Here is a 22,938-nt window from a genome sequence, read left to right as displayed (position 1 = left end):
CACACAGTAAGCAAGTTATAGTTCCATTGTCAAGAGAGCAAAGACTTTATGAAGCTTCCATTTCAGGAAAGGAAAGGATTACACTGTTGACATTTGTGTCTAAAGCAAATTTTTAAAAAAATACTGTTCACAATCTCTTCAAACACACATATGTGCACACATACAATGTTGACTGGCTTCATCAATGGATCTGCAATTCTAAGGATGAGAAATTCCTCTACTTATATATTTATGTTGCAGCACACTCTTTACAACTCAGAACATTCACTTTCCCAAAGGCTGTAAAGATTGTAAGGAGACAAAATCTTAAAGGAAATAGAACTTCAATAAACTAGAGCATGTCCAAAATATTATCTCCTTGGCGAAAGTTTGTGAGATCCCTTCAATGTCCTAAGAGGCCCAGAAGAGCCACTTTATTTGCAATACAGCTGGCTACAGGACATGAAAACAGGTCTTCACATACCTAACAATAAAAAAGCTTAGCAAATAAAGCACATTCACATGACTAAATAAATCATTAAGTACAAAGCTACTGTTAAAAAAAAAAAGCTACTGTTATTCCTTTATTGAAAACTGACTTGAATAAGCAAGTATGACAATATTTCAGCCCCAAGGTCATCTTTAACACATCAGCAGTGGGTGAGGGAGAGACAGGATGAGAGGCAGAGAGAAATAAAATTAGATTAAAGGCTAGAATTAAAACAAACAATGTAATTCAAAGTTATTGGAAGCATGGCATGTTGAAACTATAGACCAGCACATATCACCTAAAAAGTTTTGAGAAGGAATATTTCTGTAACTCAAGATAACTGCTATGCCTAAGCCTTAAATCCAGGACACTAGCATTACAAGGCAAATTATGAAACTATCCTGAACAAAAATTGGATCTGTCCGGAAGCCATTTATCTAACTCTCTAAAGAAAGCTCACATTACTTTCACCAACAGAGTTGACTCAACTACAAGGAAGTTAAGTTACAATGAAATGCCAACCAAGGCAGAAACTGCAGAACAACTAAAAGAAGGATCTACTGTGGGTATTACAGGGTATCTGAAAAGAGTTTCATCTAGAAAATTACCACACTGTAGTTCAAACTGTCTTACAAAACAAGAAGCAAATAAATAAACAAATAAAACATTAAATCTTGGCCACACCATAACTACTTTTTGCAAACTTGTTTCTTAAAAATACAAGTTTTTATGTGACTGTGCACTTTTTAAATTCAAAGTATGGCTGTACATTAAATGTTGAGATTGGTATTTAAAAATAAATAAAACAAAACACAAAACCAAAGCAGCACTTCCAAAATCAACAGTTCAGATCAGTTTGAAAAAGTCTCCATGGATCCAACCTATGTATATCCTGTGCCCTTAGTGAACCCAACACTACTTAGGAACAAAGAGGACAAGGGAAGGTCATAAACTGAATTTTTCACCCATTATAAAAGTGCAATAACATTCATTTTCTTCCCCACCCATGCAGATATTGTAACAACAGATAAGTTGAGCTCTAAGAATGATAGGAATATCTGCCCCTTCTCTTGCCCCCCGGCACTTTATAGGAGCTCCCTCTAGGGTTCCTACTACTTTGTATGTCTTTTATGTCTGTCTCTTTAGCAGACTGTGAATTCCTATTGGGCAGAGATCTTATTTTTTATTTAAACATCCCAGTACCTAGTAGAGTGTCTCAGATAGCAGTCAATCGATAAATTTTTCTGAAATATACATGTCCTTGTATGTTCCATTCATTCTGTGAGCATTTTGTGTGTGCGTGCTCTATGGGCCCAACAGAATAGACCCCAACAATACGACAATGAAGAAAACAAAATCTCTGAACTCAAATGACTTCTTATGTTTCTGAAAGTTTGCTTTTGCAATAAATCAATCAATGAAATCATTGAGGGCAATCATCTTGTCAGTAACAGGTTACTGTAAATGGCAAGGCCAGTTGATGTCACAAAAGCGAGGGCACTGCCAGGGGTAGGAGTAAAGAGATGCAAAACAAGCTTTAAGGATAGAACTAGTAAGATCTATTAATGAATTAAGTACAGATTCATGTGTGAATGAATGAAATGCTTCTTTATATGTATTTAATAAGCAAAAGAACACTGTAATTCCTACTAGAATATTGGTTTCTTAAAATAAAAGTGCTATTATTTTGTGGGTTAGATATTCTTTCTTCTCCTCTGTAAGTAGATGCTTTACACTATTTCCTTCAAAGAAGGGAAAGAAGTTACAATTAATAGTATGGTAAGAATAAGAGCTGAAAGCATCAGTAAAACAGAAGCACTAATAGAAAAAAAGTAAGGCATAATTAGAACATTGGATATATGATTTGGTACATATTAAAATTGGGATATGAAAGAGTTTCCAATCCATAACCTAGTCTTAGGCAGACATAGAAAATTTATCCATAAGACAGAAACCAAAAAAACACAAATTCAGATTTAAACTCCTAACCCCACTTAAGGAAATTATTCTTGCCTCAGGCTTTTTAGTATCTTTTTCTAGAAGAATATTGAGCAATACAAAAATCATTGGCAGCATAATCAGAAAGGTGTCAGGACATGTATTGGATACATTCCTAGAAATTAATATTCAAAGTCGGAAACAAAAATACCACTGAAGGGTATTTTATGCATTCATTAAGTTTTAGGACCATTTTGCAATTATTATGTATTTCTCTTAAGTCAAATGCTAGGAAACAGAAATAACGTTAGTTATTTAAAATCAGCCACTTTTGATGCATTTCTTTTTCTGAAACAAAATACGGACAAGGAAACAAACAGCCAGAGTTTCAAATTATGCATTTGGAACGAACACTGTTTAATTTTCAAAAGATAAAAATGTATCATTCAGCACCAGAGAAATGTTTATAAGCTTACCGTGTCTTTAAAAACCATCGGGACTTATTCTCTTTTTTTCTTAAAATATACTTAAGCATTCATTTATTCTTAATGAAAGAATATGGGGGGAAAAAGTTAAGAACAAATTTCCAAATAATATAACTTATGTTAACAATGACCACCTCCTGTTGTTTTCCTAAAATTTACAGACTATTGCTCACTTGACATTAAATGACAAAGTGGATAGAGTCACTTTAAACTGTGATTTAAAAACAAAAACAAAACACCCAACCTCACTTAAAACAAACCTGGACATTCATTTTATGTTCTCTTTTAGGGTCTAACCAAAGCAAGCAAGCTAGGACCGCTTACCTCCCAACAAAGCACTGAAACAGATAAAATACAGGACACTTCATGCAGCCTATTCCCCTTGGCTTTCCACATCACAACCAACTGCATGTACCATTATTTAGCCTAACTCCTACACTATGGCGATCACTCACAATCTCAAAATTAAATGAAATCAAACTAATAGTACAAGATTTTAAAGGTAAGTGTCCAACAAGACTGCACTCCTCTAAAGCCTTTGTAATTTTTTCAGGGGCTCAATGAATTAAGGATTAAATGGCAGACCTCTTAAATCGAGTCCAAATCAGGGATGAAAAATTTGCAAACTTTGACTTCACTCATTATATTCATTTAAATTCAACCTCTTTGACTGCAAATGTTGGTAGAAAAGTCACTGCCAATGGAACAGAGTTTGAAAATGCGTCTCCACACTTACCTTCCATTTTGGAAAGTAGAGACCACATGTACTTCTATACAGCCTTTATTTCTTGCCCCGTCCTCTGCCACAGCTGTATGTATAACTGCCCCCTCCCCCTAATCACTGCATAGTCACTTCACCTTTGCATTTTAAAACTGTTTCTTAAAACCTGGCATAGATTTTCATATACGGTAAGGACTCTGATGTTTTAGCCAACTCTGTGAAAGTCAAGGACTACTCTGGATTTAATGACTACAAGTGGTTCAATTAAAAGCACTTTATAAGTAACAAATACAAAACAAAGCATATAATTCTACCTTTAATTTGACCATCTTATCTTCATTTTCTTAATATTTTTAAAGATTTTTTAAGAATTAATTTCATATGGGACGCCTGGGTGGCTCAATGGGTTAAGCCGCTGCCTTCGGCTCAGGTCATGATCCCAGCATCCTGGGATCGAGTCCCACATCGGGCTCCTTGCTTGGCAGGGAGCCTGCTTCTCCCTCTGCCTCTGTCTGCCATTCTGTCCGCCTGTACTCGCTCTCTCTCCCTCTCTCTCTGACAAATAAATAAATAAAACATTAAAAAAAAAAAAAAAAGAATTAATTTCATAGGAAATTACTCATAACAAGTCAGTCAGTGTTTATATTTAGAGTATCTAGTTTAAATTTCCCTCCAAATTAATACAGGGTAGCTACAACTTTATTCTCTCTATTCTACTCACACAATTTAAAATAGATGCTGCACTAAAGAAAGAGTAAGTCCTGCCTAAAAATGTCCGAAAGTATAAACACTAAACACTAAAGTAAATGAAAGAAGTCAGCAGCTCATTTGCTTCTATTTCTTTCTTGCTATTCGGAAAACAAAAAAAATAAAATCAGAGAATTCTGCCTTCCACAAAGAGTTCTTAGAAAAAAAATACAGAACTGTGACTCTATAAAGTAGTGAATACTTTATAGACAGCTGACAATCGTATATATTTTTCCATATGATGAAAAATACCAATCCTGAACAGATGAGAACTGAATTAGAACTGAAAATTGATTCATTTTTTCCTGCCACAGATATATTTTTTCCTGCCACAGATATATTTTATGTGGCAATATCAGGTTTTAATTTGATTTTTCTAACAAAGTCACTGATGACTTCTTTTCCAAAATTGGTGTCAAGCTAAAAAAATTAAAGAGTATATGGTAATCTGTTGAATATAATAACCCTAAATTTAAATTCAACAATATGAGTTCAATGAAAAGATACAAATGTGAGTCATTTTGCTGGCAGTAAATAAAGGGAAAAAAATAAAAGGAATTTGTGCTCATATCCTGTTTCCACCACAAGCTATGCAATGTTGGACAAGTCACCATTATACTCGCAACCTCAGTTTCCACCATCTGTAAAAATGGGCATCATAATTACACAGAAGAATTACCATTTTTCAAAGATCATTATATATTATTAAAACAAATCCCTTAAGTGTTTTTATCCAATATAATAATAGCTTTAAAATATCTGCTACATAGGGTGCCTGAGGGGTTCAGTGGGTTAAAGCCTCTGCCTTCGGCTAAGGTCATGGCCCCTCATTGCGATAAGGGGGGAGCCTGCTTCCCTTCCTTTCTTCCTGCCTGCCTCTCTGCCTACTTGTGATCTCTGTCTGTCAAATAAATAAATAAAATCTTAAAAAAAAATTTTTTTTTTAAATCTGCTAGGTGTCACTTCACAAATAATTTGAATAAAGCATTTCAAGGGAAGGAACAAAAATATATGTTTATGAATTCTGATCTACTCAATACTTAGACTCCTATAACCACTATAGCCTTGGATGTCACAAAATCTGTGGCCTTAAGGTATTCCCTAATTGCGTAATCACAGTTTCTCTCTCCTGAAAAAATAATAGAAAAGAAGCCTCTTGAGAGAATTCAGAATACTACATAAATTAGCAATAATTATACAAGCTAGGTAAGAATCCCAGATAACCTATATAATCTATATACTGGTTCTTATAGGTGCTGGTACAACAGGAAAAAAAAAAATAGAATTTGTAAGCCTGATTCCTATTTCCATTTCTACCAATGGACAGCTAGAGCACTTGGGCAAGTCTCAATTAACTCTTTGGGCCAGACCTGCCTCATCTATAAAAGAAGATGGTGGAGGGCTAATATTGTTAAAGGTTCTTTTATACTTCAGAATTACACTGATGGTAAATGTTCTGGGAAACACCACCTCTGCACAATATTCCAGTACAATCTTGTAAACACTGAGACCCTGCTTATTAAAAATAAAAGCTAATATGTAGATTTTTTTTGTGGGGCAGAGAAACAACCTACTAAAGAATCTTCCGACACTGCCAGGGCACATGGGTGGCTCAGTGGGTTAAGCCTCTGCATTCGGCTCAGGTCATGATCTTGGGGTCCTGGGATCGAGCCCCGCATCAGGCTCTCTGCTCAGCAGAGAGCCTGCTTCTCCTCCTCTCTCTCTGCCTGCCTCTGTGCCTATTTGTGATCTCTCTCTCTCTGTCAAATAAATAAGTAAAATCTTAAAAAAAAAAAAGATTATCTTCCAACACTGCCATGGCTAGTTATAACCACAAGGCATGTGTACCCATGTGACAGCATCTCTCATAATGGGGGAAGTTCTACATATGGTTGTGATTATGGGCGGAATAAAGGAGAAAAGCAAAATGAGGAGAGTGGATACCTCTGGCTTCCTCCAGGTTTGGGTATCTAGTAGCAAGAAGCCTGTCTGCATGATTTTCCTTAGAATTAAATCAGTAACAAATACAAATGAAAGCTCTAAATATGGAAAGCACTGGATCATATAGGAGAGAAATTACTTGATCTGTAATTTTAAAATAGAAAGCACACAGTAATGTAATCAACAAGAGAATGCCATATTCACCAGATAAAATATTCGGTGTCAAATAAACTTGATTTTGAAAAATGTTCAAGGACACAGGCAAATTCAGAACACAAAGCTGTGCACGGCAAATAATCCCAAATGGGATCTGTGTATCTGAGTGTATAGAAAAGAACCCCAGAAAGAATTTTACCAGAACTTGAATGAAAGAACATTAGGTGGTAAGATCACAGGTGAGTTTTTAAACCTTCCTTATTACCTAGGGGCGCCTGGGTGGCTCAGTGGGTTAAGCTGCTGCCTTCGGCTCAGGTCATGATCTCAGGGTCCTGGGATCGAGCCCTGCAAGGGGCTCTCTGCTCAGCAGGGAGCCTGCCTCCTCCTTTCTCTCTCTGCCTGCCTCTCTGCCTACTTGTGATCTCTGTCTGTCAAATAAATAAATAAAATCTTTTAAAAAAATCTATTTTATAATTTTTAATGTTCCCTTTTAAAGAACAAAATATTTTTCTAAACATAATTTCAGAATTTATTAAAATGAATATAACAAAATAATAAAATTACTCTTTCTCCAACATCTGAAATTTAATGTCTCCATTAGTCTACATTGGAGATAGGAAAACAATCTCAGAACATTACTATCATTACTATCATTTCACTAATTATGAAAATACCTGCAAAAATAGTGTATTTTTTTTCATAAAACAGCCATGCTTCCAAAACATAGGGTTCAAAGAATAGACACAGTATAAACAGAATAATCTACAAAATAATATTCTCTTAATTTTAGACACCATATTTATGTCTAAAATATCATATAAATATGTTTGAAAATTAAAAACATTTAATACCTAACACTACAAAATTACTTGGAAAGTTCCACAAGGATGACCAGTATCATTAGTAAACTCACACCTACTTTAATAAAATGTTATTTAAGTTGGATCAGATACAGGTCTGTATATATAAAAGACATATAAAATTTTCACTATGTGAACTTTGATGTTGACTTGCTAAGCAAAAATGGCTTAATCATATGCTCTTTTGATGATTCAGATTCCAGTGAAACCAATAAAAATATATTTCTGATAAAACAAACAGCATTATGAGTTTCCAGGTAAATGCCAGAAGAACAAAAAGATTAATATTAATAAGATCCTTTTAGAACAAAAGAAGAAATCAAATATTTTCCTTTAAAATTTTAAGCAAAAGGAATATTAAATTTCAATGACACTACAAAGTTCTATCTAACATTTCATGAGAGCTTTTTCCCTAGTAAAAAGTTCATAATAGCTTTAAATGCATATGTAAATATTCTGTGGGTTGTATAATACTTGTTCTCTTTGTCATGTAAAATTGAAAAATAACATTTGATATTAAACCAAAATCAGATGTTGGAAAAATGCATCTTATTATCTACATATCTACATATCACCACTAAATACATAAGGAAAATATGTTACATTAGTTATTCTGTACACATATACCTAACAGCAATCTTTTACTACTGATTCATGTTGCTGATGGTAATGGTTTTATATGAATTTTGATGCAATTTTAACATTTATTAGCTTACCAAATAATAACATGACAAGAAACAAAGACCTAAAGTAAGCAGTCAAAATAGTAGCATGACATTTAAAAAAAGAGGGGAAGTGCCACTTACGCCACTAAGATGAACATGTGAGAATAATGCTATGTTAGGTAAACAAGAAAGGCTTCCCTTTTGAATCACATTTGAAATCCCCTCAATCCATAAGGCCCCATTTATCAAGTTCAATGTATTGCTTACATAGTAATCTTTGGGTTACAAGTCATAGGGCTTTTTTTTTCCACTGAAAATATATTTTCATCTTGTTTCCCTGTTTTTATTTTCCACAGTCTGCTGTAACGCCCCCCCCACACACACACATACACAATGTACATATACCCACAGGTTATCCATATTTTTTATCCCCATATTATATGTTTTTGCAAGTATGTATATATGCGCGCACATGTGCGTTTACACACACACACACACACACACACGCACACATCCTCTTTATCCACAATTTACTTACAAATTATCTACTGTGTATCTGGCTCTGTGCCTGATCTTGGAGATGGAAAAACAATCAAGATTTGGTTCCTGTCCTCAAATAGAAAACATAATTATAAAACTATCTACTTGTTTGGTTTGCTTGACACACATGCCTTCAATATCACCTGCTAATAGAAATGCCAGTTCTTTTCACAAGGGAGCCTCCTCTGGGGGCCATCTGTCTCAAGTGATTCAACACAGTCTGGTTCTAAACTTCCAGTCTGCATAGTTCATCAGTAATTCTTACTCCCAGTTCCCTGGCCCTTCACTACCTAACATTATTCGACAGGACCACAGGCAATCAATACTGGCTGATTGGTTGATTGCTTGGTTGAACCACTAATCAGTATTTATTTGGAAACATAACAATAACAAAATAATGGCATTTACTAATTGATAGCTTATTATATATCAGTTACTCTGCCAGGCACTTTATATATTTTTTTCACATTTAATTCTGTAACAGAGGAATCATCATACCTTTTCAAAGATGATAAAACTGAGATTTTGAGTTTTAAAAAACATATAGCTAGAAAATTACGTACACTCAAATGTTTTGCCCATAGCCACTAACGCTATGCCACCTCTCAGAGAGAAGAGCGCTATCTACAGATGGGGAGCCCAACCATATTTTGATTCATATGCAACCATATACTAAGGCACAGGTCAACATAAACAGCTAAGTGAATCCGAAGTACTTAATCATGTACACAAAAAACAGATCTTAAAGGAAAGCAGCCATATAAGCTATATATATTTATTTATACATGTACTTTATATCTATATGTATCAATATCGATATCAATATATCTTTAAGATTATTCAGCAGTTTAGATTCCAGAAACATCTTTTGTCTGCATTAGCACACACTGTCAAGACTGGACTCTACAGTTGTAACAACTGAAAGTGATTTTGTTTTTCATGATCCGGCTAGGAGCATTCAGTTGCAAATCTGTGTCTTATCTGCAACTGAATGCTCCTAGCACCCAGTAGGAGGCCTGCCACATACTGGATGCTCAACACAGAGCAATGGAATACAATCGTTAACTCCTAAAACTTTTTTGTAAGGTGAATGTTCCACATATACGAATATGTGATAACATGTATATATTTAGAACATCACAAATAGAATCAGTGAGGAAACATATATTTTAAGCAGAACAAGGTAAACTCACATCCCAACATAAGAAATTTTCACCATTATTTCTTAAATGCAAATGCGTAAGTATAGAACACATTAAAACAATCTTCTGGTTAGAATTTTAATTATGGAAAAGCTGGAAAACTTAGCATTGTCTCCACAGCAACTACACCCTGACAGCAGATCCATTGGACACACTCAAAACCAAACAGGATGGGGCGCCTGGGTGGCTCAGTGGATTAAGCTGCTGCCATCGGCTCAGGTCATGATCTCAGAGTCCTGGGATCAAGCCCCGCATCAGGCTCTCTGCTCAGTCTCTCTGCCTGACTCTCTGCCTACTTGTGATCTCTCTCTCAGTCAAATAAATAAAATCTTTAAAAAACAAAACAAAACAAAACATAAGAACTAAATTGCAGCAGTTGTCAAGACTGTAGGCCTTAATTTAGCAACTTACTAATTTAGCACATTTAATCATAAACACCAAACTTATATCTTACTTCCTTGATTTTAACAACTACTAGAAAAGGAAAAAAATATACCTATAAGATATAATGAATTTTACAAAAACATAAAGAGGAAAAGATCAGTAAAGCAGTTAAGGAAGTTTCTTCCTAGAGGTCTGTGAAGCATTTTATGATACCTTACCCAGTGGTGGCACCTTACTCACACATGTAACCTTATCAGCTACCTGTCTATGTTGTCTTATCCCCCTACCAGTAAGTTCTTTAATGGTCATCTTTACATGTGACTTCAATCATACTCAACTACAAATCCTTTTGGAAGTTGGTGGAAGAGAGATATTCTAATTGACTTTTGCCATAAAAGCAGTGACTCTCTGAGAGTCCCTAGTTTTCTACACAATGCCTGACAGCAGATACTCAAATCACACATCTACTGAAAGGAAAGCAGTAAATCTGCCAGGAATGTTCCAAGGTTACCAACCCTCTTAAGCTTCGGTCTCTGCAACTGCAAAAATGAATTTAATAAAGTATCGACTTCATAAAATTTCATAGAATTACCATCAGCATTGAAAGTGCCTCACACATGGTGAGTACTTAACTATTACAGGTTTTATTTTGAGCCTCAGTTTCCTCATGGGTTAAAAGGGATCAATGAAATCTACCCCAGAGAGTTGTGAGATCTAAAAAAGCACACATACATCAATCAACTGGCATAAATGCCTTACATATAACAGGTCCTCAATAAACCAGAATTCCTTTCTTTGCTACCTTGCCTCTAAACTCCTATTTTAAGATCCAGAAGAAATTTAAAAATCAAATGTAGTAGAAGGTTAACCGTTTGGTTGAAAGACTCAAAATCCAGCATTCTAACAAACTATCACTCTTTTTGTGGCACCAATATAACTTTCCCATGAAAGACAACAATTACCATTTATTAATACATAAAATAGGGGCAGCACCTGGGTGGCTCAGTCGGAGAAGTGACCGATTCTTGATTTTGGTTCAGGTCATGATCTCAGAGTTCTGAGACTGAGCCCCACATCGGGCTCTGTGATGAGCCTGTAGGCTGCTTGAGATTCTCTTTCTCTTCCTCTCCCTCTGCAACCCCCCCGACCCCCATCTGCGGGCCTGCTCTCTCTCTCTTAAAAAAAGAAAACTGCATAAAATATATTCTATAAGAAATACTAGAAGAAATCTGAATAAGTCTTTAAAATTAGAATTCATTCATATTTTTACCTTTTCTTCTAGCTGGTCCTTCAAAGCCTGATATTTTAGCTTCAGTTTTCTATTCTCATTTTCATTCTGGGTTAATTCATCTGTCAGCCTATCACACTGTGACTTCACCTTCTCTAGCTGACAACGATGGACTTTGGCTGTATTCTTATCTTCTAGGCTTTCTGCCTGAGAAAAAAAAAGGAGAAAAGAGAAAGTCCACTGGCCACAGCCAAACTGTACCACAAAAAAATTACACGTTATCAGTGGGCAAAAATGTCAAGAGTTTGCTCTAAGCATCTGTACATAACATACACACCATACACACACAAAAAAGGAAATGCTCCTAGCATTTATTCAATCCCTCCTTAGCGCTTACTGAGCACTTACTCAGTGAAAAGTGCTACTAAGTGCTGAGATAGCAAATATGAACAGTAAGTGGCCAGATGCATCTATCAATTCTACAACAATGAAGAAGTGCTTAATGAAGGCAGAAGCAAATACTGTGGTGCCTGCTTTGCAAACCAAAGCAGGCACCCCAATTCTACTGACAGGGAAAGAGGCTGTGAGAGGTGTCCCAAAAGGGAAATACTTGACCCAGTACTGACTGATCGCTTTCCTCCTCTATAAAAGGAGCTTTACAACATTCCTGCTCAACCTCTCTCCTGGGTTTTGTGAAAGAACCGTGTACTTTCAGGATAACAAAATTACTGATGCCACCTTGTGAGGCCGAAAGGATTATGAATTGTAGCAGCCAAGAAACTATAAGCAGCTGAACTTGAAAAGGAGTTTTTAATCAAAATTTTTTATCAAAAATAACCAGTGATTATTTATTTCGGTGCCAACAGTGTAATAAAGTAGCTGGCTTTTTAACTTTTTCTCAAATATAACCAGAATCAACTTTAAGAAAAAATTAGGAATAATCTATTCAGTGTACAAAATTCAAAAAAGATTTGCCAGGTATGTGAATTTTAAAACTTTTAAGATGACAACAATGCAAACACTTCCTATAGGTCCGGCACGGCTCTCAGATCTCTTCGCACAGTTTTTCCTCATTGTGTCCTTGCAACAACCTGCCTAGGGAGGTACTATTACCACTGCCTCCTTTTTTGCAGCTCAAGTCCAGAGACACTAATAACTTATCCCAGCATATGTAATGAGGAACGACAGAGCCAGGATTTGAACCCAGGAATTCTAATGTGCAGACTTTCAACTATTCTGCCACACTGCTTTTAGGAAGGTGCACTTATCATTTTTAAAAACCAGCTGTGTACAACTTGACAATGTTAACTGGTCACACCTACCAGTTACTAACAGCTTGAAAGCAACTACCTATGATCTGTTTAAAACATGTGTTTTAATTTCTAAGATACGTTTTTTTTTCTTTTTACAAGTATATTGTATGTGTGTAATCAGGTACGTAGGAATTCAACCACTGGAATCAATTTCCTGAGAGGAAGTTTTGTCAGCTTCACACAAAATCTGTATTATAGTCACCTCACAAAAATTCACCTAAGACTGGATGCCATTTCAAATTAACACAGGAATTGATTTTTAATAAGGAATCCTGTTTTCACAACCTAAAAACAAAATTACAAAATAAAGCCTCTCATCAGGAAAATTGCTCAATTATGATTTTAAGTTTCAATAGAATGCTTTGCCTTTTCTTCATGGCTAATGAAACTCTTGGGTACAGAAGGTTCCCCTAAAGCCAGTGGAGAACTGGAGTTAGCTCAGGGAGCCTTAAAAACCAGCGATGCTCATCTCTTTCCAAAACTGTCCCTCTCTGGTGATAACGTTCTTTGATAGCCTGAAGTCAAGTGGGGTATATATACAATATATATACAACACTAAACTGGGAAAATGCTACAAATCAGGGTTTCCTCCTTGACTTCCCGCCCCCAGTTTTAAAACATTTGCCCACACGCCAACGCCTAAATTTGACTAAGAACTTACTTCTTATGGTTTTATTAGTACATTTGCATTGCACTCTAAGGTTCACAAAGTGATGTTGTACTCATGAAAACCCTGTGATAAAGACATTACTAGTCCCATTTTATTGATGAGGTGAAAAAAGGTTAAGTAACTTGACGAAGATCATATAGCCAGCAAGAAGCAAAAGTATAAAAGTAGAGATCAAACCCTTAGTCTGTGATCCCTCCCCACCAAAAAGGCTCCACCACATGATTTCTATTGAAACCATAATGAGGTGATAACCCAATATCCTTCAAATATGAATAGGAGCCAGAATATTTCATTAAAATATTTTACATTTAAATTTAAAAATAGGCATAAGTAGACCTAGATGGGGAAAATATATAAATCGGGCAGAGAAAAAATATGAGTAATGTATCAGCATTTATTGGACTCAGAAAAATAAAAGTGAAGCCAAAAGACAAAGAAATAGAACATTTAAAGAGCTACTTGTCCCAAGTCCTCTTATACATAATTCAGTACACTAAGTCATCTGTGGTGACCATTATTATCAACTCCTTTTAATTAATATAAATAAGCAAAAGTATAGGATCATGTTAGTGAAATAGCATGAAGTAGGGGTTTTTCCTTATGGGCAAGTTATTCAGTTTACAATGAAAGTGCTTACCATCTCTGGTTCTCCTTTTAAGCTCTTATGTTGCTTTTATACCACATTAAAGAGTGGCTGAAACACCCCTCCTCTGTCTTCCAAATTTTAAAAAAAAATGCCTAAAAGTTTCAAAATATCTACAGAGTACTTCTAAGTTATATACTCTTTACAGTCAGAGAATTTCTCAAAGCTTTACCGTCATTTCACTATACATGAATACAAAGCACTTCCTAATGAAGGGATGGGGGAAACTGCCTGTTGAATACTATCTACTCTGTTTTGATCCAACCCCCTCACATTTAATTTCCTCATGGACCTTCCCTAGCCATCTCTGACAAATGGGGTAAACACATTTGGAGTTCTTCTTTTAATCTGCCACATTTGACACACTTTTTTTTTCTTAAGATTTTATTTATTGATTTGTCAGAGAGAGGGGGGGAGAGCAAAGTAGGGGGGAAGAACAGGCAGAGGGAAAAGCAGGCTCTCCGCCAAGCAAGGGGCTCAATGTGGGACTCAATGCCAGAACCCTGGCATCATGACCTGAGCTGAAGGCAGACACTCCACTAACTAAGCCACTCAGGCATCCCACATTTTGAACACTCTTGACTATACCTTTCTTAAAACGTCCTGCCTAGGTTTCCAAGATACTATTCCTTTCTGGTTCCCTCCTGCCTCTCATATAGGCCTTTATTCTTATCTGCTAGAACCTTTTTCTCAATACTTCCCTTAAACATTGATGTTCTAGAGTTTCAGCCTCTTCTTTCTCCCTACATGATCTCATTAAAATCCTATGATTTCAACTACCACCAATGGGTCACTGGATCCCAAATAGTCAATTTTAATCTCATTTTCCTCCTCAATGTCTAATCCATTATGAACTAAAAACTGTTTTGCCTAGATTTTCATGGTTAGGCTTCTGTTCTTTTTCACCTAACTCAACATGCATTAAAAACAAACAAACGAACTGGATTTGCCACTCTTCTCTCCAAATCTGCTCTTCTATCTGCATTATCTACCTTGACAAACAGCCTCATTATCCACCTAATCCCCCAGTGTAGTTAAGAACACAGGCACTTGACTACCTAGGTTCAAACCCTGTCTCTGCTACTTTCCAGCTCTAAGACCTTGGGCAGTTGGGTTTCCACACCTCAATTTTTAGAGAAAAAAATACCATACAATCTGCAGGGATTGTGTGAGGATTAAATGGTTAATGCATGTAAAGTGCTTATAGTAATGATTGACATGAACTAAGTGCTGGGAAAAAATGTCTGCTACTATTATTATTATTATTATTGTCACAGCCAATCAATCAACATATGACATATATTTTATCTTCTTTAAGATTAGCTCCTCTCTATATTTCTGATTCTTCTTTTGTTTATGTCCTCATCAACTCTGACAGACTACTATGCAATATTTCATCAATATTAAGACATATTTTTCCACATTTTACCACCTCTGTCTTGGGATGTTGTCTTGCAGTTGACAGTATGTTGTGCTTTCAGAAGGAGGTTTTTTTTTTCCTTAGTAGCACATAATGATGAGTCTTATAACTGATGGTATCTTAGGTTGAATAAAATATGGTAAGGGCCTTCTACCTATTCCCCCAGCCTCCATTCTGCTCTGCCCACCCCAATTAATAACCCCAAATCCACTACTGTCAGCAGACTGCATGAAACTGGGGGAGAATTCATAAAAAGCTGAAAGCATTCTACGTATGTCAGCTATTTCATTATAACTTCATCTTTTATCAAAGCATTTTTATGGCAGTTGTATTTCAAGGAACTTTGAAAAAAAATTATAATTAACCTTTGAAGACTTATCTATGTATTCACCTACTCAGCAGATATCTACAATGTTCCAGGAACTGTTCTAGGCACTGGAGATATAGCTGTAAACAAAAAACAGACTCCAATCCCAGTCCTCATGGACTTTTCATTCTAATAAAGGGAAACTAAACAATAAATAATATGGAATATATATCATATGACGAGAAGTACTATGGAAAAAAGCAAAAGCAGGAAGGAGGGACAGATTTATCACACTCCTGACAATCATGTTATAAAATAATTCCCCCGTACGGGGATAATGCTAATACCTTTAGACCCCAGAAATATTTCCCCAATGCAAGATCTCAATTATGCATTTACCCAGGCTAACTTTGATTTGGAAAAGAAAGGGTAAATCTCAAAAGCCTTGGGTTTACACAGCTTATAAGCTGATCCACTTTAGTTACCATACTAATAAGGATGGTGGTTTAAACTTCTATGGCCTTGTCAAGTCTTTGCCTTTTATGTTTTAGGAGGTCACAGATGTTGAATGAGGGCACGTTTCAGGTCCACGACTTACTGCCACCTCTGCCTTTCCTGAACTCCCAAAATAGCTAAAGGTTCTTTTTAAAGGGCTTCAGTGCTCTGAAATAGGTGCTCCCAGGTGGCTGCTATAACTCATTTCAACCTGGCCGAACAGGCATGAATAAGCCTCTTTACTGTTAGTTTTATCTTCCCTTCAGTGCTTAGGAATACAGAATGATCTCTAAAAGTTTACGCTTTATTAACTTCATGAGCCACCAGAAAAATTCCTTCAGTATCATCAGGATAATTCAGCGCAGGTACCTTCAGTGTCCTAATATGATTCTCAGCCTCACTCTTTTCTTTCTTGAAGTGCTTCATCAGCTCCTGGATGTTCTGTTCGTGTTTCGTTTTCACACTCTGCAACGACGATGTAAGATCTTCCAGCTCCCTCTGGTGAACATCTCGTTCTAGCTTTAACTGTGTAATGATTGTAGCTGTTTCTTCATCTCTGGATTTCACCTGTATCTTGAGGTCAGCAAGGTTCTTAAGTACATCTTTCCTGGCTCGCTGTTCCTCGGCCAATTTATTAGCAAGATCCGCCCGGATGGCGCTCAAGTTTTTGATGGCTTCTTGCATCTCGAGAAGTTGAGCTTTGTCCCTAGCCTGACTCTTCTTTAGCTCTGTGATTTCTTCTTCCAGGTGAGCTTTCTCAACTTTCATCTGGCTTTGAATCTTATTCTGATGCTTCAATTCACTCTCTAGCCTTTGGATAGTGTCCAGGGAATCCTTGACTTCTAGTTCAAGGTCAACTTGATGAGCCTTAACATCACTTAGTTTCTGCTCCTTACGGTGAAGCTCCTCCTCTTGAAGGGCACGCTTGGTTAAGACATCATTCAATTCCTTTCGAAGATTCTCTATTTGTTGTAACGCTGTATAAAGCTGGCCTTTCAGTTCATCCTTTTCTTTTAGAATCTATCAGGTTAAGAAAAAAAAAAAAAAAAATCACTGTAAAATTCACCAGAGAGACTGTCAGAAAATAAAGTTTAATACACAAGGAGAAGAAAAATCCATAAAATAGGATTTTGTATTTTTTCCATTTTTTAATGAAAAATTGCTTTTAGGCTAGAAAAAGAAAAATACAATTACCCTGACGTAGCACCACACTGATATAATATGTTGCAGATTTTCAACACCAACACATATCAATCCTTGATTATAAATAATTATTTAAATGTAGGATAAAATTTAGCAAAAGAATGGGGAAAGAAAAAGATTCCTACTATAATTTACCAGAGGTTGAAATAATTAATGTTACTTAAAATAACAGTTCTTTGCATTTCAAATGCACCCGTTTAAAAAGGAGAAACCTCAAAACAGACAAGGAAGACAATATAGGGAACGATGCAGATACAATCTAAGAAAGGTTATGGTACAATCAGTCATTACTTAATAAATAAAGTCGGTAGGGAGAAGAAATACACTATATGTAACTGGGAGTCTCAAAGCCCCAAAAAGATAGAAATAGGATTAAGACTAGGATAGGTGGGGAAGGGACACAGGAGACAGGTCAAGGGATCAGATGTCCATCACCCTCTGCCAGCCTCTATGCACGGTGAAGGTGGCCACTGACAGACGGAGGGAGGCCAAGAACTACCCCTCTCGTCCTCACCGCCTCCCAAAGCAATAAAATAAGTCAGCAGCTGAGGAAGCTGGAATCACCACCCCTTTCCCCCAACACTGGCACCAAGAACAATCTCCGTCTCTGCTTACGGATGCCTGCCGTGGCTTTCACCCAGAAAAAAAAGAAAATCACGATTCTCATTTCAGAATTAGAAATAACAAGTAAAAAGGCAAATACTTACAAGGCAGTTTTACACTTCATATTTTATACTTTAGTATGAAACAATTCAAGATAAACTACAATGAGTCAATCACTCCAAAGAAACAGTTCCCTCAAAACCCTGTCAGTTTTAGCAGGGAAGAACAGCATGAAGCCAGCATGAGAGATAATAAAAGGAAGTGGTTAGGCAGCTGAGCTCTGACCATAGAAAACTGTGATTCTCAGTCCAGTCTAAGTCACCCTAGGGCCTCAAGGAAATTATTTATCTTTATAAAGATAATAATAGCACCTATATCATAGGGTTGTGATGAAGACTAGTGGCAAAGAAGAAAAAAAAAAAAAGGGCAGAGGATTCAAGTTCAAGGAGAAGCCAGGATCCCAGGGAGATATCCATGTAAGATAGTAATCAGATCCTTGAAGAGCAGGTATAATTGATAAAGCAATGCTCCTGGACTGAAAAGACTCGGGGCCACAGAGGAAAGAGATTACTTTGAAAGGCAGTTAAAATGGCTAAAAATATAGGGAAGTCTAAGAGTAGATGTATTACTTTTCTATTGTAGTTTAACAAATTCCAACAAACTTAATAGCAAAAAATATACCATGTATTACCTCCCTGTTTCCACAGATCCCAAGTCCAAGGAAGGTATTGTGCCCAGGGTTTCCTAAAGTTAAGTTAAGGTATCAGCTGACCTGGGCTCTTACTTGGAGGCTAACGGGAAGAATCCACTTCCAAGTTCATCCATGTTGTTGGCAAAATTTAGTTCCATGCACTTAACACCCTGGTCCCTATTTCCTTGCTAGCTTTGGGCCAGGGATTGCTCTGAGCTTCTAAGGCCACCCACACTCCTTGCCTCATGGACCCCTCAGACGCTGAAGCCAGAAACACCACAATGAATCTTTCCTGTGTTTCAAATCCCTCAATTTTCCCCTCTCTCAACAGCCAGAAAAATTTCTATGCTTTTACGAATTCCTGTGATTAGAGTAGGCCCACCCGGATAATCTCCTTATCTTAAGGTCAACTCTGCCATATAACAGAACCACGAGAGTGATATCTCGTCATGTTCACAGGCTCCAGGAATTAGGGTGAGTCATCTTTGGGAGGTCCACTTACCATACCAGACAGAAACTGGCAGAATCCAGTCTTGGCTGTAAGGAATATGCAAACAGGGCCTGAGAACAAGAGAAGTGGCTTCAAGACTATGCTTAATGTTTGGAACAGATAACATGGGCCCTGGCTAGGAGTTAAGAGACTTCCCTGCTGCCCAGAAGATAAAGATTTTATTTTCAAGATGGAGATCTAGCAGGTAAAACATCTGTGATTGCAAAATACTGTATTATCTTCCTAAAGTTGGTTTAAACAGCGATATTTATTTTTCTCACATAACATGAACACCAGAGATGGAGCACTTCAAGAAGAGTCCTTCAAAAACTCAGGCACTGCTACTCTACAGTTCTCTAGATTTTGCCCTTGGTTTCAGCATTCCACGTATCATATCAATTCATGACAAAGGTGGCACCCTTAGAGTGGACAGTCACAGACTACATTAGTCAAGTTTGCAAATACTTTGGCAATAAAGATACTAAAAACTAAGTTCTAGTTGCTTTTTGTTAATTGCTTGGCTAGTAGCCACAGCCCAAGATTTTGTCTAGACATTGTCTCCAAATCCGAAAATGACAGTGTCTTAACTGCCACCTCAATATCCTGGACATTCCTCAGTTGAATAGGCTTTATCTTGAGGAACTCAAAACAATAGACTTGGATCCCTCTTGGCCAGGAATGCTGAAGTAGAAGCACTTGAAAGAGGCCTGAGAAATCAGGCTTGTTTTTCACCTCATTTTTACTTCAGCTAAGTTTCCTAGTTCCCTCTCTTGCTTGGACTAACTTCAGCAAGGACAGGTCATTTGGCTAATCCATCACTGAAAACCTCCAAATTATCAGACTATGTATATTTGGATTACAGACTGCAGATTTTCAGTCTCTCTACCCCCCCCAAAAATCTTGCTCTCTGCTTTTACTATTTCTTTTTCTCCACTTTTAGACAGGCAGGCTTCAACCTATATTTGTCTTTCTCTTGTAGATCTGTTCTGAAGTCTATAGTAAGATCACAACACATGCCAACATCCTAAAGTTTTCCCAAAAGTCACTTAATACCCCACTCTGAGGCACAGCATCACTGCCCGAAAGTAGGATTTCTGATGGCTCAACTAACAACTACTTCCAGTAGCACAGTTTGCCAACTTCCCCTTTAAAAAAGTATGATGCTCCTGTCTCTACTTCAGTTCTCCATTTAGTCAATCCTACATTTTAGGCTCTTTTACTTAAAGCTCCTTACTCCGAGAACTGATGTGTCCTGTCAGCTTGAATATCTTCTGCTGAGAGTAAGAGAAAACTCCAATTCCAGCTGACTTAAACTACAAGGTAATTTAATATCATTCCAGGCAGAACTGTTCCAGACATGGTGTCAAAGCTCTACGTCTGCCTCTCTGCACTTCTCTCGGCAATACCTTCTGGTGTGTGAGACTTCGTTCTCAGGACCACAGTAAGACGGCCAACTTCGGCTACTGCAGGCATCACAGCCGAATAGAACAAAACCAGAGAAGGGAAAAAATCTCTCTTATGTGTCTTCTTCAGGGGTGAGTAAATGTTTACCAGAAGCTCCCCCCAACAGACTTCATAACTCATTTTCCATGGCTCAAAAGAGGGTTATATGCTTGGTAACTGGCCTACATTAATTTTTGAATGGAATGGAATGGATTGAATGAATGAGGGAGGGAGTAGATGGGGATAATCAAGACCACTATGGAAGCCAACTGATGTTTCTAGTAAGTATTGCCTGTATATTCAGGAGCAGAAGAGCTGGGTTGATTCCAGATTGAAGGTAAGTTAAGATCTGTGAAGTAGAAGAAAGAAATCAAAGATGCTGGTGAGCAGGTCGTCAGAGAAGCTCTTCATGAAGTTCAATTTGACAGGAAAAAACAGATTGCAGGAAATGACTGGTCAACTGGAGGAATGTAGAAAGATCAAAATCATACGGTAATCATTAAAAAAGGAAAAGGAAATAAAAGAAATGTGTAAGATCAGAGACTAAAATTTTGGAAGTAAAGATTTGGACATGGAGAAATTACAGATGAGGACAATTTTTAGTCACAGAAATTAGCTGCTGAGTGACTTGGAGGTCACTGTAAAATGGGAAATTAGTGAAGTTTAAGGATGCTGAAGTTTAAGATTGCTGAGATAAACTTTGTAATCACTAAAGATGATGATAAGAATTACATGTAATGAAACAGGGTGAGGGGAAGCCAGGTGCAAAAATCCTTGAGAAATATGGAGGCATAATGGAAAAATATGTAGCAGTCAGGAACAATGAGAAGAGACTGTTCTAACCACACAAACCCAGCTTCCAAAGAAGAAAAGCTCTAAGAGAAGATTACGAAGGAACGATTGAAAATGGCTGTTGAAGCCAGAAGAAAGATATTGTCTAAAACCATCATAAGAATAGAAACGAACTTTTCAAAGCCTGACCACAAAATACACACAGAATTTTGTTTCCTAATGAACTAAAAGGTAGACAAAATCTTTAAAAAGGAAGAAAAGTTATTTTTCTGCATATGAAGGTATATGCAGATGGATTCTGGGTTATTCTAATATATCCATACCTTAGCCTTTCTAAAATTGCCTATGGTAGAACCATATATACATTTAAAATGTATTTAGCACTGATCCTTCTTTTCAACTTTAAAATTAAAAAATTCAGCTGTTAAAAGACAGTATATATTACATACACTCCTTTTTTCCTCAGTATGAAGGCAATACAAAAAAGGAAAAGATGTCAATTTAAGATTCTTGAAGTCAAATATTATCAAGCAAAATGCTCAATACAGGGCAAACCAATTCTTCTGCCAACTCAGCAAGAAAAACAAGCAACCTAAGAAGCATTCCTATTATCCATATTAAAATATACATCTATGTATTTGGAAATATTCAGGAAGTATATCCTACCAAATTTCCAAAAATGTAAAAAACAGGAAAAAAGTAAATTAGAGCAATTTTTAAGAGAATACAACCCTTTAGCCTTCTACTACATTTTTAAGTGGCAAATCTTAAAGCAGAAAATAAATTACACTGGAAAAAAGAGAAATGGTAGTAGAGAAACACAAAAACTGTATTGTTTGAGCATAGAAAATGTCTTAACAAGGTTACTTATTAAACAATTTACTCTGTAAAACAATGTGTTTTATTTGGAATTTAGTATTATTTTTATTTTAATATATACTTCCAAATATACCCTCGAGTAACTTTTTGAAAATAATTAGCTCAAAAAAACAAAAAACAAAAAACAAAAACAAAACAAAAAAACCATACGCTGTATTCCTAAATGCCTTGGGGCGGTTTTGTGATTTTATTAAAAATTAAATACTCCTTAGAGGTATTACTCAGTAAGACATAAACATATAGACGCTTTTTTCCGAAATTATTTACAACGTACTTCCATATCATGGATTTACTGGACGCTTACATGTGCAATGAAATAGCTGTTACCCTTTCTTCCTTGATTAACCGCTGCTCTAACTCCAACACGCGGCATTCATTTTTAAGGCTTTTAAAGTGGAAATTACAATGCCTGCTGTGATAATTGTGATACTATCCTAACTGTGGCAATCACTTTAAAACTACTTCTTTGCTTATCATTAGCAATGCTAAGTGATAAAAATAATTATATCAAGAGCATTCTGGGAAATAATTGTTTAACAATTTTGAGTATCTAAAAAAACTCCATCTAGAAAACTCTGCACCATGGATTAGGATACTGTCTGATGACATGGACCCTTCTACATTTCCTCTAATTAAGTAAAATCCCCAGACAG

At 36.5% G+C, this 22,938-nt stretch overlaps 1 protein-coding gene across 7 annotated transcripts in view; it reads right to left on the bottom strand.

Moving 5' to 3' along the window:
• Positions 1 to 22,938, bottom strand: part of CEP128 (centrosomal protein 128) — a 390,964-nt gene that overhangs the window by 254,418 nt on the left and 113,608 nt on the right. For 6 of the 7 annotated variants that reach the window (XM_059373591.1, XM_059373587.1, XM_059373590.1 and 3 more), the window contains 2 exons: positions 16,554 to 17,204; positions 11,379 to 11,543 (listed from right to left, as the gene is read on the bottom strand). In XM_059373591.1, the coding sequence (XP_059229574.1) occupies positions 11,379 to 11,543; positions 16,554 to 17,204 (816 nt within the window). The remainder of the gene's footprint in view (positions 1 to 11,378; positions 11,544 to 16,553; positions 17,205 to 22,938) is intronic. The other variant, XM_059373593.1, reaches the window with a different exon arrangement.

This window comes from Mustela nigripes, chromosome 13 (genome assembly GCF_022355385.1).
Source record: "Mustela nigripes isolate SB6536 chromosome 13, MUSNIG.SB6536, whole genome shotgun sequence".
Classification (NCBI taxonomy): domain Eukaryota; kingdom Metazoa; phylum Chordata; class Mammalia; order Carnivora; family Mustelidae; genus Mustela; species Mustela nigripes.
Note: the sequence above shows the minus strand (reverse complement) of the source record. Positions and strands in the feature narration are given on the sequence as shown.